This window comes from Falco peregrinus, chromosome 6 (assembly GCF_023634155.1).
Source record: "Falco peregrinus isolate bFalPer1 chromosome 6, bFalPer1.pri, whole genome shotgun sequence".
Lineage (NCBI taxonomy): Eukaryota > Metazoa > Chordata > Aves > Falconiformes > Falconidae > Falco > Falco peregrinus.
Window position 1 is genome coordinate 20,368,470 of NC_073726.1, and position 17,970 is coordinate 20,386,439.

A 17,970-nucleotide genomic window follows, 5' to 3' on the forward strand; every position below is an offset into this window, starting at 1 on the left:
TCACCTCTGCATTAGACAAAATATTGGGTAAATGATGTTAATTAATTCATCCCACTACTATATGTATTAGAAAAAAAAAAACAACAACAACCCATTCTGTTGCCCATTTCTATTTGCTTTTTGAGATATTTTTTTTTTAAAACTACCATCACAATTTATGGGCACTGCTTTTCCATTCAGCAGTTATACTAGTAATGTTCCTACTGGATGGAAAAGAAGTATTTTAATATCTTTTGCTCTCTCACTAAGACTACCCAGAACAGTTTGTAAAGGATTCACTACTTCACAGCAGTGGAGAATGTCTTGGAAGCCTAATGCAGGAGAGGCATTTTCATATTATGAATGACAGAGTTAAACTATACTCGACAAAAGCATACAAGGTTTATGCACATATTTCAGTGTTGGTGAGATTTTAACCTCGTATTGATCAAAGTCATATTGCATTTCTGAGGTTTGTAGACCAATTTACAGTGGTAAACCAGCAGTTCAGCAAAGAACAATTTCTAAATATTCTCTCTGGAATCAGTTATTCTTTTGTGTCCTAAGCCAAAACAAAAATAGTAGTGGCAAAGAAGGTACAGTAAATCCTACCTAAATTAAATTTTCCTCCCCAGAACTGCACATTGTAATTTTCTTGTGTACTTTAACTGTTGTGAAAATCACAAGAAATTGGGGGGGGGGGGGGGGGGGGGGGGGGGGCGGGGAAGGAGAAAGTGTGATTACAAGCTGATTTACATAAATTCAAAAAATCAACTGTTTTATGGAAATGAGAAGGATCCTGTCATTAATTTGCAACCAGATTGAGCAAAACATCAGTTTTGAATGATCTTCAAAATGTCTTATTTGAAAATACTTCCCTATTCCTGAACATTAAGAAAGCTTCTCAACTGTTTTTTTGTAAATGTTATTTTTAAGATTTTTATAAAATTTGTTGTAACAAATGGCATAGCATCATTTTATCTTATCTTTACCTCACCTTTACCTCTACCACTGCAGTTACACACTGAACTATTTTTAAGCAGTTTCACTGGCATTTTCCAGCCCATTACATTAGTCACAGAGAAAACCTGAATAACGAACAGATCAGTTGGGGAAGTCCTCTCTTTGTTGTCTTCAAAATAATGTTCTCTATATTATTTCTCTTTGAAGAGAGAAAGAGTTGGAAAAGAAATTGGAAAGAATCCTCTTTAGCTAGTTTCATTTCATCAGAGGTGTATCAGAAATTTCTTGCATTACTGTCACATGTCAAATTTGCTTGCATGCTTGAGGTAGAAAAGCATCAAATCCAAATGTCATCTCCTTCATGTCATGCCTTACTATGATAACTCTAGAGAGGGTTATTTTACAGCATCGCACACCGTGAAAATTATTCAGCATTTGCAGAATGGAAATGAATGCTTTTATAAAACCACATCTTAATTGTTAATATCAAACCTGTATATTCATTGCTATAAATCAACATTTCCTTGAAGGCAGTGCCAGTCCAAAATTTTAAAGACACACACAGAAATATAAATACAAATATATACACATACATGTCTAAGCCTATAAACATACTAGATACTCCTTTAGAAGTACAGTATAACTATTTAATGTACTAAAACTTTGTCTTGCAACCTTTATCATGTATCAGAACCCACTGTGCTACACCGACTATAAAAAGGATAAAGCAACAATATTTACCAAAGAGCTTCTGATCTGGCCTTTGATATCAACTGATTACCTCAAAATTACACTTTTCATAAGCACATGTTTTAAATGCTTCATATTGCATGGAGAACACCTTTGCTTTTTTGTCAAGAGTCATTTCAAGTCCCAATGCATGGTCTTTCAAAAATTTTGTGTTACTATCCTTTGTCTGGGCTACCACACAAAGCAGTCAAAGTTGTACAGGTACCCACATGTAGATCAGGGATACAGCCCACCCCATCACAATGTATACAGTTGTCTGGGCTGCTAAGCCCCCTCAAAGCTCCCACCAACATCCCTGCAAACTGACAGAAATAAGGCATTTCCAGAAGCAGCTAAAAGCTTGTAGACTTCTCTTCATGGCATGACTAACAAAAACAATGTACAAAGTAAAAGCAAGCTACTCAAGGGGGTGAAAAAGACTATTTTGTTATCCTTGATGAAAGAAAAAACCCCAGCTGCTGTTATTGAACCTGATCAGCTGGTTTGTATCTGTGTTGGCTTGAGTGATTTTAATAAAGCTACACGACTAATGTCCAATAAGAAGCCATTTCCCAAATCACAGTGTTATTAAAAACAGGATGGATGAACAAAATTACCTTATAACTTTCCGCTGCCAAAAGTCTGTCAGCTAAAACTATATTTTGTGTGTTTCCCAGTATTTTGGTTTGCCTTCTTGAGCAGAAAGACCAGTTTGGACATAAAGAATTCAGCTCAAGGTGAGTCCCTGCTGCTTTATGTACATGGGACAGTAGCTTTTTAATTAAAATAAGGTTACTTGCAGACCAAAATGCATGAGTAAGAACATGAGATGTTTAATCTTCTAGATGTTAATGTGAAATACCACTGGCTTGGGGGAGGGGACCTTCACCCTTCCTTACAACCTTCAGCCACGTCTGTGCAACTTCCTAGGTTTGCTAGACATTAGATCATTTAAATACAGAATAGGAAACTTCAAAATTACTCAACTACAGCTGTTAAACAGAACTCCAAGCTTTTTTTCCACTGATGGTTCAAGTCATATTAATTGAACCTTCCCCCAGGTATAAAGAGAACACAAAATATTGAGAAAATGAGTGTTCTGAATTGTTACAATTTTCTATCTTTTACTACACTAACTGAAAAATTACCTCCGAGTTTCCATTTCTGCCTCTGCTGGCTTTACTTTGATAGATAAGTTAGTATCTCCCTCTAGTGGTTTTCTGAGTAATAATATTGATCAGAAACCCCTCCAGTGTGCAAGGTGATGAATTTTATTCTCTTTAGATCAGCAGTTCCCTCGCACACATGTCACTAGCACAGCAGTGCACACACTCACACCATTAAATGCCACACAGTCTGAAACGCCAAGGCTTTCACTAGGAACCTGACTCTGCACTGGGTCAACATGCAGGACTTCACGTATCCATGTATTTCATCAGAAGAAAAAATCCCACTTTCTCCTGTAATTAGGCAATGAATATGTGTAGGTTGCAAAAAATTTAAAAATAAATAAATAAATATGATTTGACTGAATTCACAGTTTAACCAAATTGATGCACACTATTGCTTACCATCATTAACATGTATTAACTTGAATGCTGTGAAAACATTACTTTCCTTGATAGTAACTCTTACTCGCACACAGATCGCTCACCCTTGCTATCCCCAAGTATAGCTTTATTTTCACAGGTATTATAGTATCTTCTAATTACTTTGTACCTTTGCTTGTTTCTGTGGAGAAAACTTTCTTGTTCTGTTCATTTTAACAGGAACATGGGGAAAATTTTTTGCCAGGAATGTCACTGACTCAGTTGGTACATGTGCAATCCCAAACCATATAAATCCAACAGGTTCCCGTGTCTTTGTATTTGCTGTGGGAGAGGCCCTTGTGCTCTGTAATTGTGATTTATAAGGCTCCAGACAGGGTTTTTCATATTTAATTTCCCTTAATATTGCAATAGTAATTTGCTCCAGATTGCTGCTTTTGGGACTCGTTTCATTCTGTTTTCTTTTGTATGCTTAGTAAGTAAAAAAGTCTGCTAATTTTTTAAGCCATGAACAAAACAAAAAATTAGAGAAAGTAACTGACCATCCACACCACATGAAAACTTGCAGAAAAATGAAGATAGGAGCAGACGTCATGGCAGAGGCACGACTCGTTGTGCATATAGGCTGATCCTATTAATAACGGGCAAAGTAGCAAGTAGAGGAAAGGAAAGAAAACACAGAAAAAAAGACATACAAGATGAGATATCATGCAGATTGCTGGCAGTTAGCAGAGTTAATGTGAAAGCATCCACCCAAGAGCAAGAGATTCACAGCAAATTTTGCAAATAAACTTAACTAAAACAGTCCACTGTTACAAAACACGTGACTTACACACTGATTAGCACATCATGCTAGTAAGCAAGAGTTGTACTTTCACACACAATTGTATCAGGAGGATTTAGAATATTTACAATGGTGAAATAGCTTTTGGAGGTTTTTTTCAACTTCATTTAACCTTTGTTGGCCAGTAAGAAGATTTATTTTTAAAATAAAATCTGGTTACTAGAAAAATGCATTGAATACCAACTCTGTGGGCTTTTATAACACTACTGACATCTCAGTAATTGTCCTTATTAAAGAAAAACAGATAATATACTGGAATAAAACTTGTTACACAGCAGTTATAGCCAACTAACTGCTCTAGTCTGGACAATCTTTCCTTTGCAAAAATGAGATGAGGTGTTACAAATTCATTTTAAAAATATTTTCTATAATGGCAGGTACTTCCCTGTTCAGTATTTTTTGTCTTGACATTTATGCTGAACAATTTGAATTCAATATATTTGCTTTCATACAGCATTTTGAAAGGTAAGACAGAGAGTATATTCTGGCGCAGCTATAATTTTTCTTCTTAAAAAATTAATATATACAGTACAGGGAGTACTAAACAGCATAGTTCTGCTGATTGCAGTAAAGCAATGCACTTTCATACCTGTTAAGAACGTCACCTAAGGTCAATACACATTTACAGAATTTCTAAAAGGAACAACATCCTAATCAAATATAATGTTTTTAATCATTTAACAACACCTTTAATATTTGGTAACACTAACATAAAAATACTACTTCTAAGCCAGGTTTCTCATGTATTTGAGAAAGCTACTGAACTGAATTTCATAGCATTGTAGACAGACCACCAGTTTTATGCTCACTGCTGGGTTATTTTTCCTAGTGGGAATCATGTGTGAAAGTGCAATGGTTATAGGAAAGGCAGATAAAAAAGCAGCTGTTAATTTTATGTTAATTATGGGATACTTGAAATAGAGTGGCCATGGTCCAGAGTGAACAGTATGTGTTTAGTGATAGATAGGTTACCAGGCACCGAGGTACATTTAAACATAGTTTTTTACAGCTCTTCTAAAACACTCTACAATTGTTTTTAAACATAGTCCTAAAGTCTTATAAGTTCAAATTTACCTGTTTGGCTTCATCAAAACAGACATCAGGACCCTTTCTGTATCTAGGTTGTTTGACCATTTCACAAGGATTTGGCCCTTCATCTGTTTCCCTGGTTAAGGAGCGTGACTCTTTTTCATGCATTGTGCATTAGCAGGATTAACGTTCTGTTTTTACTTTAGTGGGCAAAGAGAAGATTTATGATAATTCAGATAGTATTAAAATAAACATCAATAATCACAGTTCCTTGTTTAAATTAAACAAAATCAAACCAACCCTCCAGATAAATCAAAATCAAATACTCTTTTTTTAACACTGTTCTAATCAAGAAAAGAAACATACTGCATGACTTTTTAGAACCAGTACTTCCAGAACCATACACAAAATAAAAGCTGAGGGTTTTTTAAAGATATTTGTATAGCCTTTATTACCATTCCATAAATATTACAGAAAATATTTGATAAAGTAGTAAACTTTCAATGGTGCTGATTGGTTATAGCATATGTTACCACTGAGTTATTCTGCTAAAATGAAGATATACAGTAAAAGTGAAGAAGCCTGTTTGGAAGAGTAATGCTATATATTGCAGTGAAGGCCTGGTGAGAACTACTGGTTTTATTATGTATACACCTATCTTACCCCAAATATCATAGACAAGATCACCCCACTGTAGGCTTTGATACTAAACAACAAAATCTAATCAGATCTCATTAGCATGTCAGTGATGCAGACAAAGAAAATGCTGTCCGAGCAGTGCAACAGCAGGATAGAAATGGAAGCAGTGACATGCTATTAATTAGATAACTGTAAATGTGAGGTAATACTTTAGCTTATGTCTCTGAAATCTGTAATTGCTGATATTGAAGCGTTAATACTATACTCCACATTTGCCACAGGCTAACAAGGGACACAAATCATTGCGGCATAGTTGAAAAGCATGGATAGGGTAAACTGCAGAACTGTCTTATGTTGAAACCTGCTTATGTTACCATTCAGTAAGTTAAGCTGTTTTTATTCCACAGTTCGTAGTACACAAATTTAAAGCTAAGCTGGTGTTTTAAAAAAAAATGACCACCAATACTTTATTTCTCTTAGTAGCTCTAACTTGTACTTGAAGCAATCCTATACATGCACTGTTGTGTACTACAGCAGCTTCATTGCAATAAGTGGAGATACCCAATGAAAGAGAAGGCAAGAGGACTGGGAATTTAGTTCTACAGATCTACATCTGTCTTCATTCAGATGTTATCAGACCCACCTCCCCTTTCCTTTGCCAGGCCCCAGCTGAAAGGGGAGTCAAATCGCAGAAATATTCAAAAAGACAATGTGCACAAGCAAAGCTGTACCAGCAAAAAGGAAGCAGAGTCTAATAATAACCATCTGAATAGCACCCAAAGGTCATTCTGTCTGCTTGTGTGAGGTTATGCTACATCTGCATTTCACAATGTACCTTAGTTATAGAAAATAGAGAATGGCTTACTACTGCATAGTTGGAACAAAAATAAAATAGTTCATTTAGTCAACATAAGCCCACCCAGCTGCTCTGGCTGCCATTTGAGGTCATTTATTGCTTTCTAGAATGTTTGGGCCCCACAGGGAAATGCACGTTATGTGCCCATTTCCCATCCAACGTGCTTCATTTTCTATAGCGAGTCCTGACTAGGAATTCAGACAGTGACTACAGTTAATCAACCTGTCAGGGACTGGAGTGAATTAGAATATTAGGATATGTTTACACAGCTCTGTGATGACATGGATATTGCTTCCACCCCAACCTAGCTTCCTTTTCAGCCAAAGTGTAGATGGAATTCCAGTTTTATTGATATGGCAATGAAGGCATTGCTTGTGCCAAAGAAACTCGGTCATCTCTACCATCATCTGCTTTTCTTTCAGGAATGGGAGAGGCTGTCTCAACTAACTTCCTGACATGGACAAAGGTATTGCTAATTGTTTTCCATATTCTGTCACAATAATCCAAATTATGATTTGATTTACCATCTCTGGCGTGCTATCCTCAGGCACATATAACAGAGAAAAACTGAGGTTGAATTTCTCCTTGCCTAGAGTATGTATATGTTGGGTTTATGTATTTCCATCACCATCACCTACAGGTATCTACTGGAGTGAACAGGCTAAAGGCATAGAGATTGGCATGAAGGTGGTTGCAAATTAGAACAACTTTTTACATGTTTTTAATTTTAATGCATGGTTGCAAGGACTCTGCTTAGCATGTATACCACCTATGTCTCCAGCCAGCTCTGAAGAAATTCTGTGCTAACAGCTGGATAAACTTTAGCTTTTGATGGTTAAAGCAGTTTCCACAAAACGCAGTTCTCACTGGCACTGAGCACACACTAAAGCACTTTCATCACTTCACCTCAGTGTTGTAGGCATCAGTGCAGTATTCAGACTTTTCATGACCAAACACTCTCATGTTGGTGTTGCTGTTTTTTTTTTATTTCTCTAGACAGACATACCCTTGTCTTTCCTAAAGGCTGAACAAACCCAGGAGTCTCAGACTCCCCTTGCCTGTCCTGTGCTCCAGATGCCAACCACCTTGGTGGCCCTTCACTGGACTTCCCCCAGGATGGCAGTGTGGTACTGGGAAGCCCCAAACTGTACACAGCACTTCAGATGTGGTCTTATCAGTGCTGAAAAGCTGGATGGATCAATTCTTCCAGCCTGCTGGCTACACTCTTGCTAACATAGCCCAGGATGTGACTGGTAAGGCATAGTGGCAACTGATGCTCAATTTCTTGTCCATCATGATCTTCAAGTCCTTTCCTGCAAAGCTATTTCCAGTAACTCCACCCCCAGTGTGTCCAGCTGCATGTCACTATTCCGTCCTGGATCCAAGACTTTGCATCTGCTTTTTGGAAACTTCATTAAGTTCCTGCGAGCCCTTTTCTGTTTAGGTCCTCACAAATAACAGCTTTGCTCTCTACCTCAGTGACTGCTGCCTCAGACGATTTGTGATATCATCCACAAACATCTGCTGCTACAAGTACTCCAATGGCAACCACGCTACTGATATGTACACAAACAGGCCGTTTTCTCCAAATATATTCCAGTATATCATAGTAGAAAATCAATCTGCATTACTAAATAACATGATTTTAAAGGATACCCGGCTTCTCAGCTTGCATAAGTGGCTTTGGGTCACAGGAGCGGCACAGCAGTTGGCTGTCACTAATAATGAATACTAGATTGGTGTTGGAAATCTTCTCTGCATGATAAAGTCTGTAAAAAAAGCCAACAAAAACCTATGTTTAAATGAAGCAAAGAAATCCATGTTTGAGAAGGACACACAGTATTGGAACAAAAGTAATCTAACTTCACAGATTCAGTCTGCCTGCTACTGTTTATCTTTCCCATTAATGAACAGCGAGAAACATTTATAATAAATTTTGTAATCTTTTTGACATTTCTATGGCTTCCCCTTTCAACTAGACTTATTAGTAGAAAAAATGGAAAAGAGCATAAAATGACTTTAATTGAGTTAATAGCTAGCTCTGTACTGCTGCAAGAGTAGCTGTACTGAGAAATAACATCAGTTCAGCACCATTTCTTCCTCTAACAACACCGAGAAAACCCCCAACCACAAAAAGAAAGAAATAAACAAAACCCCAACACATAAACCTGTCTGTAAGAAGGGTGAGAAAGAGGTTTAGGGAATGTTTGTTCTGTATTGGATTTATATTTTTTGTATTTTTATGTACATACAATTCCAAGAAAGGCCTTTAAGTTAGTACAGTAACTTTCAATTTATAGATAATTGAATAGGCAGTATTATATCTTTAAACTAAAGATAATACGCTTCATGCCTCAGATACTAAAGGATTTTTTTTCAAGGATAATTTTCACGTACAATTGAAATTTATTAGAAAGGAAGACAGGCCTTCAAAAAAGCAGAGAAAAAAATCTTAACATTTCTTAGTCATTAATAAAATATATTCCATCTGCCAAACAGAGGTAAATTCAGTACAGTCTAATAGGTTAATTGCTTTTAGTGGATTCTAAATACATTTTCATACACATAAACTAGTAAGTAAGACTTTTCATATGGGTTGTTACCACTCTATACAGGCAAATTTTATTACCTAGGTGTGAATTGATCAGATTATTTCTGAAATTTCACAGATGTTCATACCACTGATTAAGTACAGTAAGAGGATAAAATACCTGTTAATTAAATAACTGATGGTGTGATTACATATCTGGTTTGTTTTAACCGGCTTAAATTGTCCTTTCATACTCATTCACACACTGTGGCACTATTTTTGCAATATTAGCATAATAATTTCTGTAGTCTTTTAGTAAATTGAACTAAAGAATGCTTCTGTAAACTCTCCAGATTAAGAAAAAACCCAAAAAAACCAAAAAAGAACAAACCACACAATCAAAACACAAATGAAAAAACTACAAAAAACAAAACCAAATCCCAAAATCCCAGCTTATGAGTTCTCTGTGCAACCAGGTACCATGCAGATACAAACTAGCAACATGGAGGAGGAAGTATGGAAGTGGGAAAAAAAGGTCTGAATGTTTTTGCTGTATCCACCATTCTCCAGTGTCCTGTCTTTCTTTCCTGGCTTGAAATATTGTCTTCAAGAAGTGTGAAACCCCACTGTTAATTTCTAAGACATTCTCAGAAATCCTAATGTATGCAAACTTTCAACCCAGCAGGCTTTTGCATGAAACACAGATCTAGGTCCAAGTCACTATGTTTCTGAAGTATCTGATTTTTTTAACATTAAATATCATTTTGAATGGGCATATGGAGCCTGAAGAGTAATTCTTTTAATCACAAAACAAAGCAGCATGGTTTGTTTATTAAGAGCCACAGCTCTTAAATCATGAGTGCTACTGAACAGAAGGTAAATTTGAAGATAAATTGCATCATCTTCTTGACCATCAAAAATTCCAATACATAACCAGATTAAAGAAAATTATCTCATTCTGAATATTGCAGCATGCTTTTAAGTTTATGTAATAAATTAAAAGAAAACAAAATGTAACAGGGATAGAAATACTATTCTCATGGAGCATATACAGGCCACAAACCAAAAATTTTAATAAAATGTTTCTATAATTCTTTAATTATTACACTTAAAATATACTCTAAAAAATACAAAAAGAATGCAATTTATCGTTTTACTGCCTAGATACTTCCCTGTCTTGCTTATGCAAGCTTGGTGTAACGAATGCAAAATATATTCTTTATTCTTCTAATAGTGTCATTTTCTTTTGTAAAATAAATGAATATCCAAAAATTATTATTTATAGTTAAGAAATTTTACCTGGAGCAGTTTATACAATCTACAATCCCACCAAAGGATTTATCATCATTTTCAAAGAAATACTGAGTTTGCTCAGTGATACAGCTTGTTTTAGGCAGGGCAGCACTGAAATCATCATCTTCCATGTCAGCTGATGAAAATAAAAAAAAAAATAAATAAACAATGACATTTTTTAAGTCACAGGTGCAATGGGGAGACCCAACTATGGCAGGACTTACCTGCTTCAAGGAAACGTGGAAAAGTCAAGCTCAAAAACAGCTGCTGTAAGATAGACCTGAACACAGAAAGACAAGATACATCTGTATGTTAAAGACTCTGTCTTCTTGGTATTTTAACAGATGCTTAAAAACTCCTGAAATAAGATCTATTAACAATGACATTATCATGGCTTATTATCCTTTTGCCAGTTATTAAAGCTGTGTTTCTTTAAGCCTTACAGTTTTGACTCTGGTTTTCTTTTCACACTTTCTACCACGTCTTCTTTCACACTCGTATTTTATTCTGCTAGCATTTGTGCCCATAATTCACATAATGGAAATGCTGTCATGCCATCCATGTCCTCCTCTTACACCTCTGTGGGAAATGGAAGAGGCACGTTGGCATTCCTCTGACACTTAAACCAGCCGGAACTCCTTTTGAGCATACTTGGGGAAAATGCTTCTGAATTAGATACTTTACACTGATTAAAGTTCATTAAATTGCTCAGAAGGAGACAAACACTGGAATATTGCAAGTGTATTATAAAAATCATTACTGTAGCAGCTGGCTTTTAAAATCATCCCTATTCCTGCTCTCGAGGTATGGAATATGTTTTTTCTCCTAGATGCTACTAAAATGCTTAGGCTTAGAGAGCTCCATTTCTTTCAAATTCTTTTTCTTCACTCATGATCATATTTTCCCTATTTTCTTTACTTGAAGCAAGTACCAGCTTGCCACATACATGGCCCTTTCTCCTCTACCAACTTGTTAAAACAGCAGTTGCACCAGTTACATTCCTTGACTCATTGCGTCTGCTTAAACCTTCCTAAGCTGTATTTCCCTGTCATCACATTTTAGGTTTGCTTCTACCTGATGTCTCCTCATCTCATTCTGTTCTAATGCCTACCCTGCAGAGAGAAGGGACTGTATAACTTTACTCAACCTCAAAGATTCTTTCCTTTTCTCCTTATCCAGTGTGATCCATGTGTAAAGAAACTGAATTTGCCTGTCACCTTTCCAGCAGAGGCATTGCCTGAGGGAGCTCTGGATTCACATCCACAGCTTTGCGCCTCCAGTCATCAGACAGTACACTGACCATCATGGATGAGAAGAGACCCAATGCCATGCAAGTGATGCAATTTGCTGACAGAAAATAGTAATCCTTCACAAAGGCTTACCACAGAATTTACTGGGTACTGACTGAAAAGGGCAGCCTGGGAAAACTTAAACCTTCTGAGTTAAAAAAGCATGAAGGAGAAATGACACATACTCTCTGAACTAAATGCTGATGGATCCCACAGAAATTTTGAAGATTATCACTCACACCTTTATCCCACATTGTTGCCTGAAACACTATAGTTTTCTTTAACAACCTGCTTTCTCCTATTTCCCTGCATTTGCTTTTGCCAGGTGCCTCACCGAGTCCATTTTTGGTCAGCTTTTTTCACTCTGCTCGCTTAATGGCCTTCTCTGCCTGCTTCTGATCTAGATTCCATTAAAAACATGTCCATAGAAAGTACTTTCATGTGGTGCTTTCAAGTTAAACATCATACAAAATAAACCTTAGGTCTAAATTGAGTCCAGACCACTGAGTCTGATTTGAAAACTGATAAACGAAAGTCTCTCTGCTTGAGAAGAGCTCAAGTTTCTCTTCTGGATTATTGCCCATCGCCAGTTTTTGAGGTCTGCTGTTTTCCAAGAAAACTGAGATTTTTGCTGTTGCTCTTAACCAAATGTAACCAACAATAAAAACCAATATACAATTTTCATAGTGCTATCTGTGAGAACATTACTGTGTTTGTTCATCTGCTATATACTTTAACTCATAAAGTAGGTAATTTATTCCATCTTGATAATTTGACAAAAAAAGTAAGCATCATTACTTTAGAAAAGGGAACAGTCTCCAAGGGGGCAATTCACACCAATGCAGAAGTATCACATCAGTCCCAATTACTTATCCCAACGTGGTGCTGAAGAAGCAGCTGACAGAGGTGTCTATCTACATGGCTCTCAAATAGGTAAAGTTATTTCTTGGCTATTATTAATAATGCCATATTACTAATGGTAATAACCAAGCCAAAATTGATAAAGTGAAAGATAAACCTAAGTAGCGGTGCAACCCTGCCTCTCTCAAGGTCAATCCCAAAACTCCACAGCAGTCCAAATATAAAAAACTTTTCCCCTCAGCTACAGAAAACGCTAGGACAATGACTGTAGAATTATCCCACATGCTTTATATGTATTTGCTTCCTTGAAGTAGTTCAGTGGTGCTTTTTAATTCCATTTCAAAGAACGAACAAATAATTATCATGAAAACTTAACTGAACTGTGCCGCCAGACAACATATTGGTTATCCTGCAGTCTAAGCAAGACTTCTATACATTTTGTAGTAGAGAAGGTTCATTGCCCACAAATTAGCGGGTCTCATTGACAAAGCTTTAAACAAGACCTACAGGGCTTCTACTCCAGAAAATGAAGGCCAAAGAAACTGTACCTCCCCCCCAACAAATGAGCAAGAACGGCAAACTGGTAACAATGAGTGAGGAAAAGGCTGAGGCACTCAACAACTCTTTTGCCTCAGTCTCCACTGGCAACCTCTCTTACTGCACATCCCAAGTGGATGGACCATAAGGTGGGGACTGGAGGAGCAAAGTCCTTCCCACTGTAAGGGAAGATCAGGTTCATGACCACCTGGGGAAGCTGAATATACATGTCTATGGGACCTGACACAATGCATCCCAGAATCTCAAGGGAACTGGCTGATGTAGTTGCCAAGCCATGATACTTGAAAAGTCACAGCAGTCAGGTGAAATCCCTGGCAACTGGAAAAAGGCAAAAACTGCACCCATTTTTAAAAAGGGTAGAAAGGAGGACCCCGGGCTACTGACCTGTCAGCCTAACCTTTGTGCCTGAGAAGATCATGGAACAGATTCTCCTAGAAGCTACGGTAAGGCACACAGAGGACAGGGAGGTGACAATACAACTAGAACGGCTTCACCAAGGGCAAGTCCTGCCTGAACAACGTAGTGCCCTTCTCTGGTGGAGTGACTACATCAGTGGACTAGTGAAGAGCTATGGATGTCACTTGTCTGGACTTTGAAGGGCCTCTGACTTGGTGCCCCACAACATCCTTCTCTCTAAATCAGAGATATGGATTTGATGGGTGGACTGTTTGGTGGATAAGGAATTGGCTGGATGGTTGCATCCAGAGGGCAGTGGTCAATGGTTTAATGTCCAGATGCAGACTGGGGACAAGTAGTGTCCCTCAGGGAACCGTACTGGGACCAGTACTCTTCACCAATGACATAGTGGGATTGAGTGCACCGTCAGCACGTTTGCAGATGACACTGAGATGAGTGGTGCGGTTGACACAACTGAGGGATGGGATGCCATTCAGAAGGACCTGGACAAGCTGAAGAAGTGGATCTGTGTAAACCTCATGTGAACCTCACGGATTTCAACAAGGCCAAGTGCAAGGTTATGCACCTGGTTGTGCAACTCCACATATCATTACAGGCTGGCACATGAAGGGATTGAGAGCAGCCCTGTGAAGAAGGACTTGAGAGTACTGGTGGATGAAAATTTGGAAATGAGTTGGCAATGTGTACTTGCAGCCCAGAAAACCAACCATGTCCTGGGCTGCATCAAAAGAAGCGGGGCCAGAAGTTTGAGGGAGGTGATTCTGCCCCTCTGCTCTGCTCTTGTGCAACCCCACCTGGAGTACCGGCGTCCAGTTCTGGAGCCCTCAGCACAGGAAAGACATGGACTTGTTGGAGCAGGTCCAGAGGATGACGACAAAAGTGATCAGAGGGATGGAACATCTCTCCTATAAGAGAAGTCTGAGATAATTGGGGTTGTTCAGCCCAGAGCAGTCTCCAGGGAGACTTATTGTGGCCTTTCAGTACTTACAATGTGCTTATAAGAAAGATGAGGACAGACTTTTTCACAGGGCCTGTTGCAATAGGACATAAGGTAATGGTTTTAAACTAAAAGAGGGTAGATTCAGACTAGATATGAGGAAGACATTTTTTACAATGAAGGTGGTGAGACACTGGAATAGGTTGCCCAGAGAGGTGGTAGATGCCTTATCACTAGAAACACTCAAGACCAGGTTGGACAGAGCTCTGAGCAACCTGATCTAGTGGAAGATGCCCCTGTTCATTGCAGAGGTGGTTGGACTAGATGACCTTTTAAGGTCCATTTCAACTCAAATTATTCTGATTCGTGTGGTTTTGTAAAATGATTCATTGAAAAGCAAACATTGATTTTCTTACGGCTTCTTGCTAGAAAAAGGGAAAGACAATATTTTGAAATAGGGAGCCAAGTGATCAATAATCCTAAAAGTAATAATTTAACCTGAACCTTCACACCTGTCAATCAGGCTTAGACTATTAATTCCAACTCTGCTTCCTGAAGCTGATTTTGTAGAGTCAGAACACACAACCACAAAACCTAGCAAGAGTAGTTTCAAATTCAACTGTTGACAGAACACAGAACTTTTCCAAGGAGTTTGGAGACATAGTTAAAAATTTTCACCATAAGAAACAGCAGAAACAAAAGGTTCACAGCAGTTCTACAGAGGGAAGAAAAAGACTAACACAGTTTCAACCCATCAAATAATTGTAGTTTGGACATACAGAACTCCTACATACTTGTACTTACCAGGCAGCTGCTGAAGCCCACCATCCTAGATGCAAAATATCTGTTATCGTAGGCTGGGGGAAAAAAAAAAAAAAACGACAACAACAACAACAGAGATTATGCTATTTGTATAAACACATGCAGACTTTTATGGGGATATCTGTCACCACGCAAGGCTCTACTGACCACATAAGCAGAACGAAGTCCAGCTCCTTGCTTTGGTTCTTCTTCAGGATCGCAGACTGATTGATAGTCATACGATTTGTTAAAGGCATACAGGGACATGTTAATCAGGTTTCGCATCAGGCCAGGATCAATCTCACCAAAGAATCTTCCAATCTGATGAGGGAGAATATACAGAGATAAGTTAAAATATTTCCAAGTATTTTTCTCGTAAAAAAGTGAACAGTTCTGATTCACTCCCCCCCCCCCCCCCCCCCCCCAATTCATCCAGTTGTGCTACTCGTGTTTTTATTTCTTTCTTTGACTACTTCTCTCCCAAAAGCTTGGTTGGAGAGCTCAGTTAGACAGTAATTTTAAATGCATTATTAGTGAGACCACCCTGCTTGGGGAAGAGCAAGAGGAATATGAGAAAGAAGGTGTGCAGATGCCATACTACCTGCCCTCACCATCACAGCTACATTGGCAGCCTACTAGACGAAAGGCAGAGCACAAAGAATGCAACTTGCTAGAAGCAGGCATCTTGAACCATAAACAAGGCTGTGAAAAAGACTAACAAAATAACTGGAATTTCTGAAACAGCAAAACTTTTATGATTCAGAAATGTTATTCTTAGGGTAAGCTGAAAGTGAAATGCTGACTTTTTTCTCTTAAAACTTCTTCCTATTGTTTTCTACGTGCTGTCCTTAAAAATATACATACCTGTTGTGTATATTCATCCCGATTTGACATCAAAAGAAATCCACCATCATCAAGGATAACACAGTCCACATGCTATTGTAAGAAAGTGAAATATTTTTGCAGTAAGGATTTGTCAAGAGAACTGTAAGAAACTATTTTTTATTCAGCACTTTGGAAGCATCTTCAAATCTATGTGGCTCATGCTAAATCACAACCCCATAGTCAAGGACCAACATTAAGTTATAATAAGTAACATCAGTGTTATATCAGTGTTTCTATGAGTGTTATAAAAGTCTGTACAGATCTAAGACTCCCTTGTAACTAAATTATTAAAAGTTGCTTTGTAAATTCTTATTTGCTTAATACTTTTTTAGGTCTAAGAGTGCTATATCCTTATTAAATCTGATTATAACTTAATCTCAACTCATAATAAGGGACTACAACTTCACATGTGCTTCAGCCATGCTTAAAGTCCTTTTCCATTTGCACCTTTCAGTGGCAAGAATTTTAAGGACAGACTCTCAGCTGGCTAGTCATGATTATTTTCACTTGCCAAGGACTGTAGTGGGTTTCTTCCAGGTGTCAGGTGCAGGAACGGAAAGCCCACTGGTTCCCTATACTTCGCACTTTGTGAAAGATCCTTGCAGTCAGAGATTGAAGAAATAGCAATGAGACCAAACAGAGAACCTCCCAGAGCACCATTTTTGCTGTAACTCTTGCATTTAATGATCTTCACACTCCACAAAAGAATTTACAGAAGACCTGAGCAGAGAAACCTTTGAAGCACGTGGCAGAACCTGATACTGTGATAGCCCCTGAAGCTATGCTCTCCTGCATGCTAGCAGAGCTATGGGATTCCCAAATCCTGAATGGTCTGAAAGCAGAGGAGAGGAGGATGACTAATGACTGTTGAAGGGCACATTATGTACTCTGATGCTTTTCAGTTTGCATTTACCCTTCTCTAAGATACTTCTAGTGTTCATTTTCTCCAGTTTTTTATTTTTAACACATTCCCTTGCCTCAGGATCGGGTTCTTGCTTTGAAAATTACCATTATATTTTCCTCACATTTTCTTCACATCATTCTTTATTGCTTTTACTTTATTTTAATTCATCCCTCTAGTTCTTGTAACCTCATTGCAATGATTCTTACAACAACCACTTCATCTGACTTTTATACCCTCTTTCACCCCCTCCCCTCCTAATCTTCACCTTTTTCAAGACACAAATAACTAAGTCCTGTTTTCTGTAAAATTAATCCTTAAATAATAATGATAGAAATGTTGTCTTAGATAAATCCTGAGAGAATCAGTGAATCTTTGCAATTTGCCATATATTCATAAACTGAATATATTCTTACCATACTGTTTCTCTCACAGCCACAGATTTCACTGTTGCACTAAAAAAGAGAAGTACAGTAATCTTCACAAAAATGTTTCAGAAGAAACTGCATTTTACAGTTATATTAATCAATCAAGACAAGAACAAGTGATATGATTTTCAATACCACTAGATTAATTTAAATTAATTTTGACTGTGTGTCATTTATCACACATATCTGTGTGAACAACCCATATTCAGTAATTATCAACAGCACAATCTCTACTGTCTTTCACAAAGTCCCTCATACATCTCCCTTTTAAAGTATACTCAATATATTAGAGATAAATAGTTTGGAGGACTTGTCAGATGTCAGTGTTGTGAGTATAAAGCAAAAGAGAAAGAACATGTACATTTCCATGTGTTTGAGGTATGGAAAGAAAGACTAGAAAATATGCTGCAAAGTATCTTTTTCGACCATGAAATTTTTGCCAGTATCAAAGCATGTGATAAAGGAAGCCCACCATCTCCAGTAA

General features: G+C 37.7%; 1 protein-coding gene across 9 annotated transcripts in view; it reads right to left on the reverse strand.

Annotated features, from left to right (window-relative positions):
* The window catches only part of CACNA2D1 (calcium voltage-gated channel auxiliary subunit alpha2delta 1), a 433,534-nt gene that overhangs the window by 8,303 nt on the left and 407,261 nt on the right, over positions 1-17,970 (reverse strand). For 4 of the 9 annotated variants that reach the window (XM_055808421.1, XM_055808425.1, XM_027795375.2 and 1 more), the window contains 9 exons: positions 17,475-17,513; positions 16,137-16,208; positions 15,441-15,593; positions 15,276-15,328; positions 10,634-10,689; positions 10,416-10,545; positions 8,243-8,355; positions 5,137-5,219; positions 3,761-3,849 (listed from right to left, as the gene is read on the reverse strand). In XM_055808421.1, the coding sequence (XP_055664396.1) occupies positions 3,761-3,849; positions 5,137-5,219; positions 8,243-8,355; positions 10,416-10,545; positions 10,634-10,689; positions 15,276-15,328; positions 15,441-15,593; positions 16,137-16,208; positions 17,475-17,513 (788 nt within the window). Of the gene's footprint in view, positions 1-742; positions 3,850-5,136; positions 5,220-8,242; positions 8,356-10,415; positions 10,546-10,633; positions 10,690-15,275; positions 15,329-15,440; positions 15,594-16,136; positions 16,209-17,474; positions 17,514-17,970 lie in introns of those variants that run through there. The other 5 variants (XM_055808423.1, XM_055808424.1, XM_027795372.2 and 2 more) reach the window with 2 other exon arrangements.